General features: G+C 49.1%; 2 protein-coding genes across 2 annotated transcripts; both read left to right on the top strand.

Annotated features, from left to right (window-relative positions):
- Window positions 1-2,358: 2,358 nt before the first annotated feature.
- LOC120680967 lies at window positions 2,359-4,792 on the top strand. Its single transcript, XM_039962530.1, has 3 exons — window positions 2,359-3,489; window positions 3,641-3,786; window positions 4,567-4,792. The coding sequence occupies exons 1-3, from the start codon at window positions 2,434-2,436 to the stop codon at window positions 4,790-4,792; spliced, it is 1,428 nt and encodes a 475-aa protein (XP_039818464.1). The 5' UTR covers window positions 2,359-2,433.
- Window positions 4,793-4,816: 24 nt separating this feature from the next.
- Window positions 4,817-5,272, top strand: LOC120680966 (glycine-rich RNA-binding protein 8-like). The gene has a single exon (XM_039962529.1). It carries the CDS (start codon window positions 4,817-4,819, stop codon window positions 5,270-5,272), a length of 456 nt encoding a protein of 151 aa, XP_039818463.1.
- The last annotated feature ends 14,057 nt before the right edge of the window (window positions 5,273-19,329 follow it).

The raw sequence follows: 19,329 nt of genomic DNA, 5'->3' as shown, positions 1-19,329 counted from the left end.
TAGTTTGATTAGGATTGGCTATAGGTTGCAAGTCTTTTGGGGTAAGTAGAAGGTAGCATAGATAAACCTTAGTCATAACTAGCATGTGTAGGACGTGTTAGGTTTATCTTATGCAATTAGATTGAGCCCTAGGTTAAAAAGCGATTAGCGACCCTATTCACCCCCTCCCCCTCTAGGGTCGGACACCCCGGTGATCCTTACAGCCGCATCAAGCCGAATCGGCCAAAGGGAAAGATGTGATCATTGGTGAGGAAAGGCATGAGAAAGGGGTGCTGCAGAACAAGAGCTCTCAAGTTGCAGCAAAGGCTTCAACACTCGGGGGGCAGGACAAGGAAAAAGGGGCCGACAACAAGTCGACCGGTCTGATCGGTGCAAATAGCGGTCAGACCGGTCCGACCGGTCTGACCGGTGCTAAGACCGGTCTGACCGGTGTGCCCAGTAAAGTTGGGAATTCCTCCGGAACTAAAGACAAGAAGAGGCCGAGCTTCAAAGAGCTCTTGGCCAAATATGAGAAGAATGGAGCTACCCAGAAATAGATGGAGCCATCAAACAAGGTTAAGGATACGAAGCCATCATCGGAACGTCAAGAGCGATCAGGTCAAGGTAATTATGCCTCATCCAATGGACCCATTGCTCCATGGTATTGCTGGTGTCCTTACTTTTTATACATCTATGGATTATAGTCGGATACATATGCAATCATATTATATTCAGTATCCTTCTTTATATCCAAATCATGCTTCACCACAAAGACCGATTGTTGCTAGCAATAATCTGGTCAAAAAAGATGTTGATTGCAGCAAAGAGGTAGAGAAGAGCGCAAAACAGGATTCAAAGTACTTACAGCCGAGGTGGTCTTCCTTAGGCTTGTCTCATACCCAAAAGAGAAGGCTGCAACGGATGTGCAAGAAGGAGTCCATGGGACAATAAGTGGAGGTTATACTAGCAAGGTCGGCGACCATGAAGCAGGTATGGGGGCCTAAGCAAGTTGTTTCGTCGTTAGCTTGAAGAAGAAGCCAGATACGGCCGATAGAATTTATCGCCCTTAGAACAAAATATGGCCGATGCATGTTTTCCATCGTCTTTAGGCAATTTTGGTCCAGGTGCTTATTTTTTGGTATGCAAGCATCACCAAAAAACAGGAGGGCATATGTTGACGACCGAAATTGACAGACTATGCAGACCGGTCAGACCGGTATGCACAAACCGGTCTGAGCGGTCAAGGTGACTTTGTCAAAATGCAAATTGAACGTCACAATTGCGTAGCTCTCGTCGATACGATCAAAATGCATATATAGAACACCTAATTTGGAGTTTGGATGAGAGAGTTATGGCCTCTGGAAGACTTGACACCGGGTCGGACCGGTCTGACCGGTCCAAACTGTACAGTCCGGGTTTGGAGTTGTATTTTGATGCGGGATTTGTAAGGAATTAGATTCCTGATGGGGTATGACCTCCCCTCCCTATAAATATAAAGGGCCACAGCCGATTGAGCATATCCAATCGATCAAAACATATCAATATATTACTTTTCGTTACTTTGTATTACTTTTTGTCTTCCTCAAATCCTAGCACTTTCAACCCCCCATACTTGCTATTCTTCTTGCGTCTCCGCGATGTTTGAAGACGTTCTTGGTGGCCTGCCGATCCTAGAACAACCATACGCGCGCCTGCCCTGACGGGGTCCCTCCCGGGCAATCGTTCGTCGAACTTTGCCGTTCCACACCGGCAAACATGTTTGACCGGTTATCCTGACCGGCCTGAGCATCGGCACTGTAATGGTGCCATCGTTCACTGCGAGATCAAGCGCATTCGTGTGTTCGCCCTATATGGGGCCATTCGTGTGTTGGCCCTAGATTGGCGCCAAGACTCCCCAAACCCTAGGTCGCCCAGCAAGCGGCGACGGGCCGTGCGCCGTATAAGAAATTCGGTGTTACGCATATAACTAACATGCAATAGAGAGAAAATGGTACAAAACATTAGTTCGAAATCCATTTCTTAAGTTACCGTAGCAATGCACAGTACAGTACAATTTGTAAAATTAAGTTCATGAGCCTGTGTGACAGCTGAAAAGCTTCTGATATGTTAATATAAATTGAATTTTACCTAATGATCAAATGCGTGTGAAGAGGTTCCATAAGTTTTTTTGCTCATTTTTCTCTACTAATATGCGTATGAATATAGCAAGCATGCAGCCATGATAATGGTACTTGATTTTAAAAACATCGGATTTTCTTTCCATTCCTTGGAGAAAAAGAAAATGTTAAAACAGAGGGACCGATTGGTGGGCTCGCAGACAAGCTACGCTTGGCCCAACCAGCACACGGACTCTGCTTCTCCATTCCGCCCCACGACAAAAGCACCCACTCCCCCCGCCGCTCGCTCGTACACCCACGCACAAAACCCTCGCCGTCTCCAACGGCGGCGGCGGCCATGGCCCACCAGAACCCCACGCCGTTCGTCTACCTCGACGCCGCCGCTGCAGCCGACGCTCGCCGCCGCGGCATGGACCCTCACGTGCTGGAGCAGACCACGCAGGACCTCCTCAAGTTCCTCTACATGTGCCTCCCCGACACGCTCGTCTACGCCGGCGCCGCCCTCTCCGCGCTCCCCGCCTCCTCCGGCGACGCCGAAGACCGCATCAGTGCCCTCCCCTTCGGGCTCCTCCGCAACATCGTCTCCCGCCTCCCCGCCAAGGACGCCGCGCGCACCTCCGTGCTCTCCCGCCGCTGGCGCCCCGTCTCGCGCTGCACGCCGCTCGCCCTCGCCGACGCGCACCTTCTCTCGGGCGTCCTCGAGGGCTTCCGCCAGCCCGCGCGCGCCGACACGCCGGCGCTCGCCGCCACCGTCTCCCGCGCCGTCGCCGCGCACCCCGGACCCTTCCGCGCCGTCCACCTCGTCTGCGGCTACTACGCCGACGCCGACCGCCAGCGGGAGCTCGCGCGCTGGGTCCAGACGTTCGCCGCCAAAGGCGTGGAGGAGCTCGTCCTCGTCAACCGCCCGTGGCCGCTCGACGTGCCTCTCCCCGCCGCGCTTCTCGACGTCGCCACGCTCACCCGCCTTTACCTCGGCCTCTGGAAACTCCCGGGCACCTCCGCGCTGCCACACCCAAACCGTGGCGCTGCCGCGGTGTTCCCGCACCTCCGCGAGCTCGTCCTCTGCTCCATGGAGGTGGAGAGCCGCGACATGGAGTACCTCCTCGCCGGGAGCCCCGTCCTGGAGAACCTGGGCATAGTGGGAGCCAGAAAGAACGTGACGCGCCTCCGCCTCGTCGGCCAGCACCTCCGGTGCGTGCAGATCTGCTTGTCCGCAATCGACAGCTTCGCCGTGGTGGACACCCCGAGCCTCGAGCGGCTCTTCCTGTGGGAAACCATGGTGCTCGACGGCTCCTGTGCTAGGCTCAGGATCGGCAAAGCACCCAAGCTGCGTGTACTTGGATACTTGAATCCTGGAATTCACATGCTGGAGATCCGCAACACCGTCATCAATGTACATACAATTCCCACTTGTTGTGTTGCAATTTCCTCTTTTGCTTTGCATGTCTGACCATTGTATTCGTTATAATTCGACTTCAGTTGCATTTGTAAATCAACCACTGATGCCAATGCCTCATGTTTCCTCTGCTGCTTGTGCTTTCCAGGCCGGGATAAAGGCAAGCCCAAGCACAATGGTCCCGGGCATCAAGATCCTAGGATTAAGTGTGCGTTTTGGAGTCCGCAATGATGTCAAGATGTTGCCCACCTTCCTCAGATGCTTTCCTAATGTTGATGTTGGATTAATCTTGATGTTGGCGGCCTCTGAATATTCAAGCCGATGTTTGTCTGAATGTTCAGAAAGTGCAGAAGCAAGAGGCGGGAAGCCGTTTTGTTTGGAAAGGCGTTTTCAGAGAATAGCATCTTCAGTTTTATTCGGATAAGCACCAGGCCCGAGTCTTCAGGGCAGAAGAGTGCGTAGGTGCGTGCGTTTTGATCCGTAATGTGCGGTCGTGGGATGGCACGACTGTTGGCACATGATCGGGGAGTAGTTAACTTGTAATCTAGCTTTGACTTGTGTGTGCTAGTTAGAGAAAAGTCTCCTCTGCTTTTGTGTGAGCAGTGTGCTCTGTTCAAGAACAGAGACAGCATGGGTTCTGACGGCATGGGAGCTGAGTGGCGCATGTCGTCCCTGTTTCACTCGTTCTGGATTCTTTTGCTTCCTTCGGTTGTAAGCTTTGTTGAGATATATAATGAGAAAAGCAGCTCGGTTAGAGACTGCACCCAAAAAGCGCTTTCTGTGTTCCTCTGTTCTCTCGAGTACAGAGTGAGTTCAGAGTTCATGAGTGTTCTTCGTTGATCTCTGAAATAACTGAGATTGGTGCCTGATCCTTGGCCTGGGTTCCATCATTTGGTACCAGAGCCTCAGGTTTATGCCAAAGTATCCTCAGTTCCATCCCATGACGGTCATCACGGCAGGAGGCGCCGGTGGAAGCAGCACAGGCGGAAGCAGCGGCGGCGGCGGAGGAGGCGGTGGTGTGCCGTTCTAGTACCCGCAGCTCAACTGGTCGAACTACACGGCGTGGTCGATCAGGATGCAGGCCATGCTCGATGCGGAGGATGTGTGGGAGGCGATTGAACCGGAGGCGGGGTTGGCGATCGACGTGAAGAAAAACAAGAAGGCGAGGTCGTGTCTGCTTCAGGCACTCCCGGAGGATCTTCTCATGGAGGTTGCCGGGAAGAAGACGGCGCAAGAGGTGTGGGAGAGCCTCAAGACGAGGTTCGTCGGCGCCGATCGAGTGAAGGAGGCACGGTTATAGACCTTGAAGGGCGAGTTCGACGCCATGCGCATGAAGGACGGTGAGTCGCTGGATCAGCTCGCCGGGCGCATCGCCGGGATGGCGGTGCGTTACAGCAATCTCGGCGGCACCTTGGAGAATGCGGCTTTGGTGAAGAAGCTGCTTGACTCTGTCCCCGTGCGATTCATCCACTGCATCGCCGGGATGGAGCAGTTTTGTGACCTCAAAACTATGCAGTTTGAGGAGGCGGTGGGCCGGTTGAAGGCCTACGACGAGCGCACTCGTGGTGTGTCGGCTGGCGGTGGAGGCGGTGCTGCAGGCGATGGGCATCTTCTCCTCGCGGATGGTCAGCACAAGAAGGAGGGCGGCGAGAGCTCCGGCAAGCAAAGCGGTTCTGATGGAGGTGGACGCGGTCGTGGACGCGGCTACCGTGGAAGAGGGCACGGCCGGGGTGGTCGTGGTGAGCATCAGGGTGGCAGGAACACAGGAGGTAAACCATGAGACAAAAGCCACATAAAGTGTTTCAATTGCAAAGAATACGGCCATTACGCCAATCAGTGTAAAAGAGCCGAAGAAGAAAGCCGAAGCTTGCATGGCAGAAACTAAAGGTGCAGAGCCAGCACTGATGCTTGCAGTGCTGGAGGAGGAGCACCATGACAGGCAGGAAGCAGTGTTCCTAAATGAAGAAAAGTTCAGTCCTGAACTGCATCAGGTGAAGCAAGATGTGTATGATGCAGGCGTATGGTATCTTGACAATGGTGCAAGTAACCATATGACCGGAGACAAAGGGAATTTTCTCGAGCTTGATGAGAGCATCACAGGCAGTGTGCGATTTGGTGATGGCTCCAGAGTGCACATCAAAGGAAAGGGCTCAATTCTTTTTGCCTGTAAGAATGGTGGGCAGTGGCTACTTCATCAGGTGTATTTCATACCCAGTCTTTGTAGTAATCTACTCAGCCTTGGGCAGTTGACCGAGTGTGGTCACAAGGTTGTGATGGATGAGGAGAAGTTGGAGGTGTTTCAGAAGGAACCATGGCAACTCATTATGAGGGTTCAGCGCTCTGAGAATCGTCTCTACCGAATACAACTGAGATTGGGATCACCTGTTTGCTTGCTGGCTGAAATGGAAGACCCGGCTTGGCTCTGGCATGCACGGTTGGGGCATGTTAATTTTCAGTCAGTAAAGAAGTTGGCAGAGAAGAAAATGGCTGCTGGGGTACCACTCATTTCTCATCCTAACAAAGTGTGCCACGGTTGTTTAGTGGCAAAGCAGGCAAGGATGCCTTTTCCTGCAGTAACAGACTACCGAGCTGATGAGCCACTTCAGCTGCTACATGCAGATTTGTGTGGGCCGATCACTCCTTCGACAATTGCAGGCAACAAGTACTTTCTGTTAATTGTTGATGATTGTACCAGGTGGATGTGGATCTACACACTCAAGACAAAGGATCAGGCCTGCTCGGCTTTTGTCAGATTCAAAGCATTAGCAGAAAATGAGTGTGATCACCGGATCAAGGTGCTTCGCACAGATCGAGGTGGTGAATTCCTGTCATCAGAGTTCGCTGAGGTGTGTATTGCAGCTGGGATCACAAGGCAATGTACAACACCGTATACACCATAGCAGAACGGTGTTGTTGAGCGAAGAAACCGCACTGTCATGGAAATGGCTCGGTCTCTACTCAAGTCAATGAATGTGCCAGCCGAGTTCTGGGGAGAGGCAGTGAGGCATACTGTCTATTTGTTGAACCGATTGCCAACAAAAGCAATGGGCGATCAGACCCCGTTTGAAGCTTGGAAGGGGAGGAAGCCTCATTTGGCACATTTGAGAGTCTTTGGGTGCACTGCACATGTGAGGACAGTGGGCTCTCATCTGAAGAAGTTGGATGCAAGAAGTCAGCCTATGGTGTACCTAGGAGTGGAGGAAGGGAGCAAAGCACATCGTTTATTTGATCCACAGAGAGCAAGACTGGTTGTAAGCCGTGATGTGGTGTTTGAAGAAAAATTACAGTGGCAATGGAATGCTGGAGGAGGTGAGCCTGAACCTGATGAGTTCATGGTTGAGGATTGGTTCTATGCTGAGTCACCTGGAGGCAGTGGAGATGGCACTACTGGAGGTGCAGTTGGGCATGGCCAGAGGGCAACAGTGGAAGAAGAAGCACCAGTGATCATTGAAGCAGCTGCTGAGGGGTCACCTGAAGGTGCAATTTCAGTCACGCCAGTACCAACAGGTGCTGGTTTATCACCTGCATTGAGTGGCTCAGCAACACACTTGGACCCAATAAGCAATCAGCCAAGTGGAGTGCAGTCAGCACAAGGTGCATCACCTTCCAGTCAGTCCAGCACAGATGAAGCTCCAGCAAGGTACAGGAGGCTTTCAGATATTCTCAGGGAAGCACCAACAGTTGAATTGAACTTTGATGGTGATGATGAGGATGCCTTCTTTGCTGAAACTGATGAACCATTCAGTTATGCAGAGGCAGCTGGGCAGAAGGCTTGGCAGGATGCAATGGAGAAGGAAATTCAGTCCATTGAAAAGAATCAAACATGGACACTCACTACACTCCCAGCTGGCCACAGACCTATTGGATTAAAGTGGGTGTATAAGCTGAAAAGAGACTCAAATGGTGAAGTGCTAAAGCATATAGCTCGACTTGTAGCAAAGGGTTATGTGCAAAAACATGGAGTGGACTTTGATGAGGTCTTTGCACCTGTGGCTAGATTAGACACAGTGAGATTATTGTTAGCTTTGGCTGCAAATCGAGGTTGGCAGATTCACCATTTGGATGTTAAGTCAGCTTTTCTGCATGGTGACTTGAAAGAGGAGGTGTATGTTTCACAACCTGAGGGATTCAGGGTAAAAGGCATGGAAGACAAAGTGTACAAGCTTAGTAAAGCTTTGTATGGGCTTAGACAAGCACCAAGGGCATGGAATACAAGACTTGACAAAAGTTTGAAGTCTCTAAATTTTCAGAAATGCTCACAAGAGCCAGCAGTCTACATGAGGGGAGACAGCAGTAATGGAATCATTGTGGGTGTTTATGTTGATGATCTAATTGTCACAGGTGCCAACACAGAGCAGATTGGAGCTTTTAAGCACCAGATGATGCATGAGTTTGAGATGAGTGATCTAGGATTACTCACTTACTACCTTGGCATTGAGGTAGAACAGCAGAGTACTGGGATCAGTCTTAAGCAAACAGGTTATGCAAGTAAGATACTTACTCAGTTTGGCATGAGTGACTGTAACTCAGTTAAGACTCCAATGGAGCCAAGGATGCAACTCCACAAGGATGCTGAAGGTGAAACAGTGGATGACACTGAGTACAGAAGGGTAATTGGTTGCCTGAGATACTTACTGCATACAAGACCAGACCTGTCATTCTCAGTGGGAGTTGCAAGTAGGTTCATGGAGAAACCTACCACAGCACACCTGAAAGTTGTCAAGCATATTCTGCGTTATGTGAAGGGAACAACACACTATGGTTTGTTCTACCCAAAACAGCAGAAGGAAGAAGAAATCTTTGGATTTTCAGATAGTGACTTGGCAGGAGATGTGAATGACAGGAGGAGCACTGGGGGGATGGCCTTCTTTCTCAATGGCAGTTTGATTACATGGTGTTCTCAGAAGCAAAAGACAGTTGCTCTGTCTTCCTGTGAGGCAGAGTTCATGGCAGCAGCAGCTGCAGCTTGTCAGGCCAAATGGCTAAGAAATTTGATTGCAGAGGTTACCTGCAGAGAACCCAAGCCAATCACTGTGTTTGTGGATAACAAATCAGCCATTGCTTTGATGAAGAACCCGGTGTTCCATGGGAGGAGCAAACACATTGACACTAAGTACCACTTTATCAGAGAATGTGTGGAGAAGGGTGAGATAGTAGTTGAGTTCGTCAAGTCTGAAGATCAGCGAGCAGATGCTCTAACTAAAGCGTTGCCGGTGGTGAAGCTAGCAACCATGCGACACTTGATGGGTGTACGTGATTTTGAGCCACACCAAGATTAAGGAGGAGTATGTTGGATTAATCTTGATGTTGGCGGCCTCTGAATGTTCAAGCCGATGTTTGTCTGAATGTTCAGAAAGTGCAGAAGCAAGAGGCGGGAAACCGTTTTGTTTGGAAAGGCGTTTTCAGAGAATAGCATCTTCAGTTTTATTCGGATAAGCACCAGGCCCGAGTCTTCAGGGCAGAAGAGTGCGTAGGTGCGTGCGTTTTGATCCGTAATGTGCGGTCGTGGGATGGCACGACTGTTGGCACATGATCGGGGAGTAGTTAACTTGTAATCTAGCTTTGACTTGTGTGTGCTAGTTAGAGAAAAGTCTCCTCTGCTTTTGTGTGAGCAGTGTGCTCTGTTCAAGAACAGAGACAGCATGGGTTCTGACGGCATGGGAGCTGAGTGGCGCATGTCGTCCGTGTTTCACTCGTTCTGGATTCTTTTGCTTCCTTCGGTTGTAAGCTTTGTTGAGATATATAATGAGAAAAGCAGCTCGGTTAGAGACTGCACCCAAAAAGCGCTTTCTGTGTTCCTCTGTTCTCTCGAGTACATAGTGAGTTCAGAGTTCATGAGTGTTCTTCGTTGATCTCTGAAATAACTGAGATTGGTGCCTGATCCTTGGCCTGGGTTCCATCAGTTGAGACACTGCATTTTGTGGTACTAATACATATTGTGTTGACATGTTAATCATACTGCTGCTGTCACTGCACCATCAATCACCAGTTGAGATAGTCACTGATATGTGTAATTTGCAGTCACAGAAAACTGAAGTAGTCGATGGCAAGGTCAACCTTAAGTTCTGGCAGGAAGCTGGTCCCATTGAAAGCATCCAGTCCTGCATCAAGATGATGACCTTCCGTGAATTCCGAATGGAGCGAAGCGAGGTTGCCTTCCTCAAGTTCTTCTTCCAGAGTGCCCAGGTTCTGAAGAACGCAGTAATTGTGGTGTCCAACGGAAGTTTCACATCCATTAGTGAGGTGATGTCCAAATTGAAGACTCTGATTCCTGAAAATGGCCCTACTCAATCCTGCCGTGTGTTGGTCTATGAGAGCTCAGAACCTGATGGGGGTGCACTCTGGAGATTGCAGAAAGGATTTGATTTTTCTGTTAGTGATCCTCTCTATTACCGCTGAATTCGAAGATATCTACATACAAGGCAATGTTCTAGATTATCAGCAGGCATATTAATCTTATGTTGGTCCTATTGCAAGCTTTTGGTTTAATTGCTGAAGTTAATAGTACTAGATTTCTTGCATATGAGTATTGTTCTTTGCCAGGTAGTTGCCTATGGACTATTGTATCAGCATCTTATGTTACTGCTTTAATTTGGCTACCCGTGATCTTGATGTTTATTTTTGTAAAATATCTATCTTTGCGTCTGGTGAATCATTGGAGACAAGTCTGAAATTCTCTTCACCAAGTAGACTATTTGTTACTTGCAGATTGTGCTTCCTGGACGATCATGCACACATTTAGCAAGCCAGTTATCATTACAGCTATATGAAATGGGTGAACTGTTAATGTACATATGTCTACTGTTCTACAGCTTAAATTGCATACTGAGATTGGCATCTTGGACTAATTGTGAGTTGCATATACCAATGCAAGCCTTATCACCTAAATCTGGTTGTCTGCATGTTTTGAAAGAAGTAACATGGACTGGTGATGGTTTGCACCAATTATCTAGGAGTTGCATGTTTACCTGTTTCTGTTGCAAAATCTGTTGCGCATGCTTTTCATGTCCTTCATGCATGTCAGCTTGAAGCGCTAGAGCCAATAATACTACCTGCCACGCTGTCTGGTGAAAACTGGAGGCATATTCTTAGAGGTTATTTGTTTCCAGCAGCTTTTTTAGCTCCTTTCACATCAAAAGAAATCTTACCATTTATAAGTATCAAATAAAATCTGTCAAAAGAAACTTTTTTGACAGATGAGTGCTAATTTGTAAGATGAATCTAATGAGGTTAATTAATCCATGATTTGCTATGGTAATGCCACAATAACCATTTACTAATTATGGATTAATCCATCTCATTAGATTTGTCTCGCATTTTAGTCCTAGGATTATGCAATTATTTATGTAATTAGATTTCATTTAATACTTCTAAATACTAAAATTCTTTTTGATGTGACATGATCTAAAGTTTAGCCCCTGGATCCAAACAACTCTTAAGGAACTACTCCCTCTGTTCCAAATTATAGGTCGTTTGACTTTTTTGACTTCAAATTTGATCATTCGTCTTATTCAAAAATTTGTGCACAATATCACTTCTTTTGTTGTGGTTTGCTTTATCAATCAATACAAGTTCTTCGAGAATGACTTAAATTTTACTATATTTGCATAATTTTTTCAAATAAAACGAGTGGTTGAACTTTATGTCAAAAAAGTCAAACGACATATAATTTGGAACGGATGGAATAACCGACTACTGTCTCATCATGCTCGATTCTATGCTAGCGAACTTATTGCTGCTTTGAATAAATACGGCTCTTTGCAAGGTCTTGGACTCTCAGGTGTACTGTGCTGCCCATTACCACAGTGGTGCAAGTGTCATGTGGCGGTCTTAGCCTATTTTGCAAGTGTCAAGTGTCTATATCTGTTTGTCAAATTTTACCCGTCAGATGTTAAGGTATTTGTTTGATAGAGTTATCTTCACTGGACTTCATGTAAATTGCATATTTTAGATGCCGCCACTGTGAGCATAGAAGTTTTCATATTCTTCGATAAACAAATTACTAATGCAGCATTTATATGGCCAGTTGCTCTCAGCGCAGCCCTAACGTCTAATCACATATTAATGTTTGTTTAGTATAGACAGACTCGGATCCTCATCAGTTAATTAAACTATAGTAAACAATGTCACTTTCAGCTCGCCCTGGAAGCTAATCCCGCATGTCCTAGTTTACCAAGCTTTCTTGAGAGGCAGTGGAGGCCTGCTCCTTAGTGTGATGAGTGATTGCCAACACGTGGAGTGGACTGACAGTGGTGTAGTCGCGACTTCGTGGAGATTGCGTCGATTTCTTGGTCTGTGGTGTGCAGGTATACGGATGGCGCGGTGGCAGCGAGTCGGTTTGGACAAGAGCGTGGTGCGTGCCGATGTACCATGCGGCGGCGTTGCAGTGGCGGGAGCTCGACGACCATGCGGAGGCGGGAGACCTTGCGGTGGCGTTGGAGGCCCAACCGGACGACCGTGCGGTGGAGAAGGACAGCCCAGATGCTTGGGCCACTGCTGGGCCGCGTGGCGATCCACTCCTGGCGCCAAGGCGGGACGGCGTGGAGTTTGTTGGTACCTCGGGAAAAACCAACGGCGGGATGCGTCGACGTCGGCCAAGTCGAAGAGGTTTCGGCGGGAGGTCGGACACGTGGCGTCATCGGGCTTGGCGGGTGTGCCCGGAAACATCGCGCGGGAAGGGTTCGCGGTTCCCTCCAAAACCGCAACCGAACTCGGTTTCGGCAGTTTTCCAAAAACTGCCCCCGGAAGATTCCAGAAGGACGCGTGGCGACATCAAGGGGATTGCGTCGAGATGAAGCAAGGTTCTCCGAGTCGTCGCGGCCGTCGGATGTCTCCGATGTATCTTTTCCGGTTTTGCCCCTAAGGGCCTTCTAGTTTAGTCTAGCACTTAGGGGTAGTTTAGTCTTTTAAAGGGAGACTTGGAGTGGAAGAAAGGATGGGAGAGATGGAGTGGGTGGTGGCTGCCTGGACACAAAAAGGCAGGGCCTCCTCCCTGGACCCGGGGCCCTGGCAATTAGAAGAGAAAGGAAAAAGAGCCAGGCGCCCTCTTCTCCTCCCTCCCGTGTTCTTCCTCCTCCCTCACCTTCTCTAGGGTTTAGGCATGGATTCTTGAAGAACTTGTAAGGAGAATTCGTGGGAAAGGAGGCCCATCCCTCCTTGTGCCCTCGGGGCTTTGAAATCAAGGTTCGTTCCATGTCCTACTGAGCTCTGTGTGCATGAATTATCCTTGTTCTTGATTTCTTCGTGTTGGTGTGTCTACCACTTGTTGCCGTAGTTCTTGAGGCTCTTCTTGGCGACTAGAATCATCGTAGTCTTGTGCTAAAACTCATCTAGATCGTGAGCCTTCAAGAACTCAGTTTTGGAAAATTCCTGAAAACCCCGTTCTTCCTCGGTTCTTCGTCGATTCCTCTCAAACCATGGAGTAGATCGTCGATTCTTTTCGTGAGTAGGCTCACAAGGTCTTTGTGAGTGTGCCTGCAAATTTTGGAGAACTTTCGACCTGTTTTGATCGATCAATCTTCGAGTTTTTGGTCGTGCCGAGAGGAAAACAGAGGTTCTGCGCTCGGGCAGGATTTTTCCTTAACGCCGGTTGAACCGACGCTGGCGTTCCTGAGCGTCGGATCAACCGGTGAGTGCTTTTGTCACGGGTTAGGGTTTTTGGGATTTTGTGTGATTGCACCGGTGCTTTGATCTCCCCGACGTCGGTTTAACCGGCGTTACTAATTTGGTTTGCAGTTTTGGGCGGTTGACCGACGTATAGGGTTTTGCCTACGTCGGATCAACCGGCGTTCATTTACTTCGGTTTTGTTGTCTCTCTGGACAACTACACCGACGCTCGAGGTTTTTGAGCATCGGTTTAACCGGGGACTCTTGGGTTTTCTTCTTGGAGACTAAGGATGAGACTTTTCAGCATTTTCGTGATCTTGCTTTGAGGTTACAGAACGAGCTTCCACATGCCATGAGGGCTATCCGCAGTGATAATGGAACTGAATTTAAGAACGCTCGTTTTGATGACTTCTGTCGTGACTTTGGTCTTGATCACCAATACTCCTCTCCTTATGTTCCTCCACAGAATGGCGTGGTTGAACGCAAAAATCGGACCTTAGTGGAAATGGCCAGGACGATGCTCGATGAGCATAGGACTCCTAGGCGTTTTTGGGCCGAAGCGATCAACACCGCATGCTATGTTGCCAACCGCATCTTCCTTCGCTCATTCATGAAAAAGACTTCGTATGAGTTGCGGTTTGGTCGACAGCCCAGAGTGTCCCACCTGCGTGCTTTTGGTTGCAGATGCTTTGTTCTGAAGGAGGGAAATCTTGATAAGTTCGAGTCTAGGAGCTATGATGGCATTCTTCTTGGCTATGCTCTTCAATCCAGAGGCTATCGTGTTCTTATTCTTGAGACTAACCGGATCGTCGAAACTTGTAATGTAACCTTCGACGAGTCCACTCCTTCTTTGTCTGCTTCTTTGGAGTGTGCAGGTGATGATGAGTTTGGCCAGGACATCTTCGAGGATGAGGATGAGCCTGAGGCCTTTGAGGGTGATGGTGGTGTCCCTGCGCCGGCTGCAGGCCCACTCCCTGGAGATTCGAGTTCAGACGACGATGGCGGCCCGCTCCCCACAGCTTCGACTACGGCCGATCCACATCCAGCTCAAGGTTCTTCCTCCGGGACCCATGTTGAGGGCGGCGGCGAGGCGACTTCGTCAAGAGAAGCACCACGACACATTCAGCGTCGTCATCCACCTCAACAAATGTTAGGTGACCTCAACGAACGAACCACGAGGTCCAAGGTAACAAGTATCGCTGGCTTTGCTCATTCAGCGTTTGTTGCCTTCTTTGAGCCAAAAGATATTGGACATGCTTTATCTGATTCTAACTGGGTCAATGCCATGCATGAGGAGTTAGAAAACTTTGAGCGAAACCAAGTCTGGGTCCTAGTAGAGCCTCCACCAGATTGCCACCCTATAGGTACCAAATGGGTTTTCAAGAACAAACAGGGTGAGGATGGGATGGTTGTGAGGAACAAGGCTAGGTTAGTAGCTCAGGGTTACAGCCAGCAGGAGGGGATAGATTATGAGGAGACCTTTGCACCTGTAGCTCGTTTAGAGGCCATCAGGATCTTTTTAGCCTTTGCAGCTTCGAAGGGGTTCAAGCTGTATCAGATGGATGTTAAGAGTGCCTTTTTGAACGGGTTTATAGAGGAGGAGGTCTATGTGAAGCAGCCTCCTGGCTTTGAGAGTCCCAAGTTTCCAAACCGAGTCTTCAGGCTTCAGAAGGCTTTGTATGGTCTGAAGCAAGCCCCTAGAGCCTGGTATGCGAGATTGAGAGCCTTTTTGCTTAAACAGGGGTTTGTCATGGGATCGGTAGATAAGACGTTGTTTCTCCTCAGGCGTGGCGCTGATTTTCTGTTGGTTCAGATTTACGTGGATGATATTATCTTTGGTGGCTCCTCTCACTCTCTTGTTTCTAGTTTTTCTGATGACATGAGCAGAGAGTTTGAGATGTCGATGATGGGTGAGCTTCAGTTTTTCCTCGGGTTGCACATCAAGCAAACCCGGGATGGCACCTTCGTCCACCAGGCCAAGTACACTAAGGACATGCTCAAGAAGTTCGACTTCGGAGACCTCAGTCCCATGCCGACTCCTATGGGCACTTCTACGGCGCTGGATGAGGACACTGAAGGTGTTGCTGTGGACCAGAAGGAGTACAGGAGCATGATCGGCTCGCTCCTGTACTTGACGGCCACCAGACCCGACATCCAGTTCGCGGTCTGTCTCTGCGCGAGGTTCCAGGCTTCTCCGCGCACTTCTCACAGGAACGCTGTGAAGAGGATTTTCAGGTACCTTCGATACACTCCTGAGTTTGGCTTATGGTACTCTGCTTCCTCTTCTCTTGCGTTGGTTGGCTTTTCTGATGCTGATCATGGTGGGTGTCGGATTGATCGCAAGTCGACTTCAGGCACCTGTCAGTTTCTTGGAACTTCTCTTGTGTCTTGGTCTGCCCGCAAGCAAACTAGTGTAGCCCTTTCCACCACAGAAGCCGAATACATTGCTGCGGCTAGTTGCTGCTCCCAGATCCTTTGGATGAGACACACTCTCAGTGATTATGGCCTAACCTATGGCAGAGTTCCCATTTTCATTGACAGCACCTCAGCCATTAGCTTAGCCAAGAACCCCGTCCTACACTCTCGCTCCAAGCATATAGACGTGAGGTTCCACTTCCTGAGAGATCATTATGAGAAGGGTGATGTTGAGCTGACCCATGTGTCCACTGATAATCAAGTAGCCGACATCTTGACCAAGCCCCTAGAACAAGCCACCTATGCTCGCTTGCGGGGAGAGCTTGGCGTGTGCTACCCATTTTGAGTTGGGTAGTTGTTTTTGTAGTTTAGGTTTTGTTTTTCCTTCTTTTTGCTTTTTCTTGCATTTTGTGTACATACCATCTTGCATTGCATTTGCTCATATGCATTACACTTGCACTAAGCTTCTCATGTATGATATCTGCATTTGCTTGTGCCTTGTGCTATGCTATGAGTTGTATATATGCTTTGACCATGAATAGCTAGCTCCTTTGAATATGTTGTATATTGGCTATGAGCTTAGCTATTTTATTCTTTGAAAATCATAAAACATGGTCACCTTCAGGGTCTGCTACTAGCATGTGTAGGTTTGTATGCTTATGCTATCTTGATCATGCTTAGTGGCTAGGTCCTTTGCTCTCACATGCAACAAGATGCCCTCTTTTCTGTTGGAATAGTTTAATTGGTATCTAATTTCAAAAAGTCCAACAAATTGGGTTTATCTTGGGTTGCTTTGAGTGAAAAGATCCAGGTGGGATTGCTTGCACCACTGTCCTTGGATCGAGACTGCTCCTCTGGAGAACTTGGACAAGGCTGTGGATGACTGAGAGTGGTGTCTTAAGCTTCTGATGGTCCTTGACCTAGGCTTGGCACATTCGCTAAGTTAAGCGCTTGCAAGTTTTCAACCCCTGGCACCGAAATTTGAAAGTTTTCAATTGGTATCAAGGCTGCTTGAGTGGCAGTCGCTATGATATGGTTTGGATAGCTCACCTGTATGTTCTTGCTAGCTCTAGCATGCTTGCTTGGCTTCTAGTATGTTAGGTCCTTTATGGTGATGCTTTTCGTTTACAAATGACAAATGCTTGCTCATGATCTGTATAGATATATTCTTATGAGCTTCTCCATGCATTGTCTTTGTATATGCACCCTCATATGCTATGATGTTTCGACCCTTGCAAATGCTCTTGTTCTGTACCTGGAAGCTTTTAGGCACGCATGCTTGCACTTCATGGCATATTTCCAGGGGGAGCATCTAGGCAGGGGGAGTTTCCTTGACGTGTGCCTTGTCAACAAGGGGGAGAGAATGTTGTTTTGTGTCTCACCTTAGGGGTTAGGGGGAGAATTTCGTGATCCTTGTCCTAAGGGGGAGAGATTGGTTGTTTGGTCTCAGGGAGAGATTCAGACTTTGAGTGTGCACACATCGGGGGAGAGTTGCATAGTGAGGGGGAGCTGCATTTCAGGGGAAGTTTTTGAGCTTTCTCATGCTCTTTACTGGTTGCGTTGAGCTTTGCCTCTTTCTGGAGGGACCAGCTTTGCACATGCTTGGCTGTGTTGAGCCTTGCCTCTTTCTTGAGGGGTCAAGCATGTTTTGGAGTCAGTGCGTCGAGCCGTTGCCCTTGTCTTAGGGGCTGACTCTTTTGGCTTTGTTATCTCCAAGTGATCTTTTATGGCTTTCATGCGTTTTTGATCACTTGAGTTAGCTCACTTTGTTTTCTATTTCCTTTTTGTTATCTTTTTCTATCACCAGTACCCGTGTGGGGTGTGGTGTTGACAATGCACTCATCAAGGGGGAGATTGAGAGGCAGTGGAGGCCTGCTCCTTAGTGTGATGAGTGATTGCCAACACGTGGAGTGGACTGACAGTGGTGTAGTCGCGACTTCGTGGAGATTGCGTCGATTTCTTGGTCTGTGGTGTGCAGGTATACGGATGGCGCGGTGGCAGTGAGTCGGTTTGGACAAGAGCGTGGTGCGTGCCGATGTACCATGCGGCGGCGTTGCAGTGGCGGGAGCTCGACGACCATGCGGAGGCGGGAGACCTTGCGGTGGCGTTGGAGGCCCAACCGGACGACCGTGCGGTGGAGAAGGACAGCCCAGATGCTTGGGCCACTGCTGGGCCGCGTGGCGATCCACTCCTGGCGCCAAGGCGGGACGGCGTGGAGTTTGTTGGTACCTCGGGAAAAACCAACGGCGGGATGCGTCGACGTCGGCCAAGTCGAAGAGGTTTCGGCGGGAGGTCGGACACGTGGCGTCATCGGGCTTGGCGGGTGTGCCCGGAAACATCGCGCGGGAAGGGTTCGCGGTTCCCTCCAAAACCGCAACCGAACTCGGTTTCGGCAGTTTTCCAAAAACTGCCCCCGGAAGATTCCAGAAGGACGCGTGGCGACATCAAGGGGATTGCGTCGAGATGAAGCAAGGTTCTCCGAGTCGTCGCGGCCGTCGGATGTCTCCGATGTATCTTTTCCGGTTTTGCCCCTAAGGGCCTTCTAGTTTAGTCTAGCACTTAGGTGTAGTTTAGTCTTTTAAAGGGAGACTTGGAGTGGAAGAAAGGATGGGAGAGATGGAGTGGGTGGTGGCTGCCTGGACACAAAAAGGCAGGGCCTCCTCCCTGGACCCGGGGCCCTGGCAATTATAAGAGAAAGGAAAAAGAGCCAGGCGCCCTCTTCTCCTCCCTCCCGTGTTCTTCCTCCTCCCTCACCTTCTCTAGGGTTTAGGCATGGATTCTTGAAGAACTTGTAAGGAGAATTCGTGGGAAAGGAGGCCCATCCCTCCTTGTGCCCTCGGGGCTTTGAAATCAAGGTTCGTTCCATGTCCTACTGAGCTCTGTGTGCATGAATTATCCTTGTTCTTGATTTCTTCGTGTTGGTGTGTCTACCACTTGTTGCCGTAGTTCTTGAGGCTCTTCTTGGCGACTAGAATCATCGTAGTCTTGTGCTAAAACTCATCTAGATCGTGAGCCTTCAAGAACTCAGTTTTGGAAAATTCCTGAAAACCCCGTTCTTCCTCGGTTCTTCGTCGATTCCTCTCAAACCATGGAGTAGATCGTCGATTCTTTTCGTGAGTAGGCTCACAAGGTCTTTGTGAGTGTGCCTGCAAATTTTGGAGAACTTTCGACCTGTTTTGATCGATCAATCTTCGAGTTTTTGGTCGTGCCGAGAGGAAAACAGAGGTTCTGCGCTCGGGCAGGATTTTTCCTTAACGCCGGTTGAACCGACGCTGGCGTTCCTGAGCGTCGGATCAACCGGTGAGTGCTTTTGTCACGGGTTAGGGTTTTTGGGATTTTGTGTGATTGCACCGGTGCTTTGATCTCCCCGACGTCGGTTTAACCGGCGTTACTAATTTGGTTTGCAGTTTTGGGCGGTTGACCGACGTATAGGGTTTTGCCTACGTCGGATCAACCGGCGTTCATTTACTTCGGTTTTGTTGTCTCTCTGGACAACTACACCGACGCTCGAGGTTTTTGAGCATCGGTTTAACCGGGGACTCTTGGGTTTTCTTCTTGGAGACTAAGGATGAGACTTTTCAGCATTTTCGTGATCTTGCTTTGAGGTTACAGAACGAGCTTCCACATGCCATGAGGGCTATCCGCAGTGATAATGGAACTGAATTTAAGAACGCTCGTTTTGATGACTTCTGTCGTGACTTTGGTCTTGATCACCAATACTCCTCTCCTTATGTTCCTCCACAGAATGGCGTGGTTGAACGCAAAAATCGGACCTTAGTGGAAATGGCCAGGACGATGCTCGATGAGCATAGGACT

Source organism: Panicum virgatum, chromosome 7N, assembly GCF_016808335.1.
Source record: "Panicum virgatum strain AP13 chromosome 7N, P.virgatum_v5, whole genome shotgun sequence".
Classification (NCBI taxonomy): Eukaryota; Viridiplantae; Streptophyta; class Magnoliopsida; order Poales; family Poaceae; genus Panicum; species Panicum virgatum.
The sequence above is the reverse complement of the archived record's forward strand: the minus strand, read 5'-3'. Positions and strand labels throughout refer to the sequence as shown.

Excerpts from the sequence above, each read along its gene's own strand:
- LOC120680967 (XM_039962530.1), top strand. The coding sequence starts at position 2,434 with ATGGCCCACCAGAACCCCACGCCGTTCGTCTACCTCGACGCCGCCGCT. Across the intron at positions 3,490-3,640 it reads TCCGCAACACCGTCATCAAT|GCCGGGATAAAGGCAAGCCC; the intron begins GTACATACAATT and ends TGTGCTTTCCAG. Across the intron at positions 3,787-4,566 it reads GATGTTGGATTAATCTTGAT|GATGCAGGCCATGCTCGATG; the intron begins GTTGGCGGCCTC and ends GTGGTCGATCAG.
- LOC120680966 (XM_039962529.1), top strand. The coding sequence starts at position 4,817 with ATGCGCATGAAGGACGGTGAGTCGCTGGATCAGCTCGCCGGGCGCATC.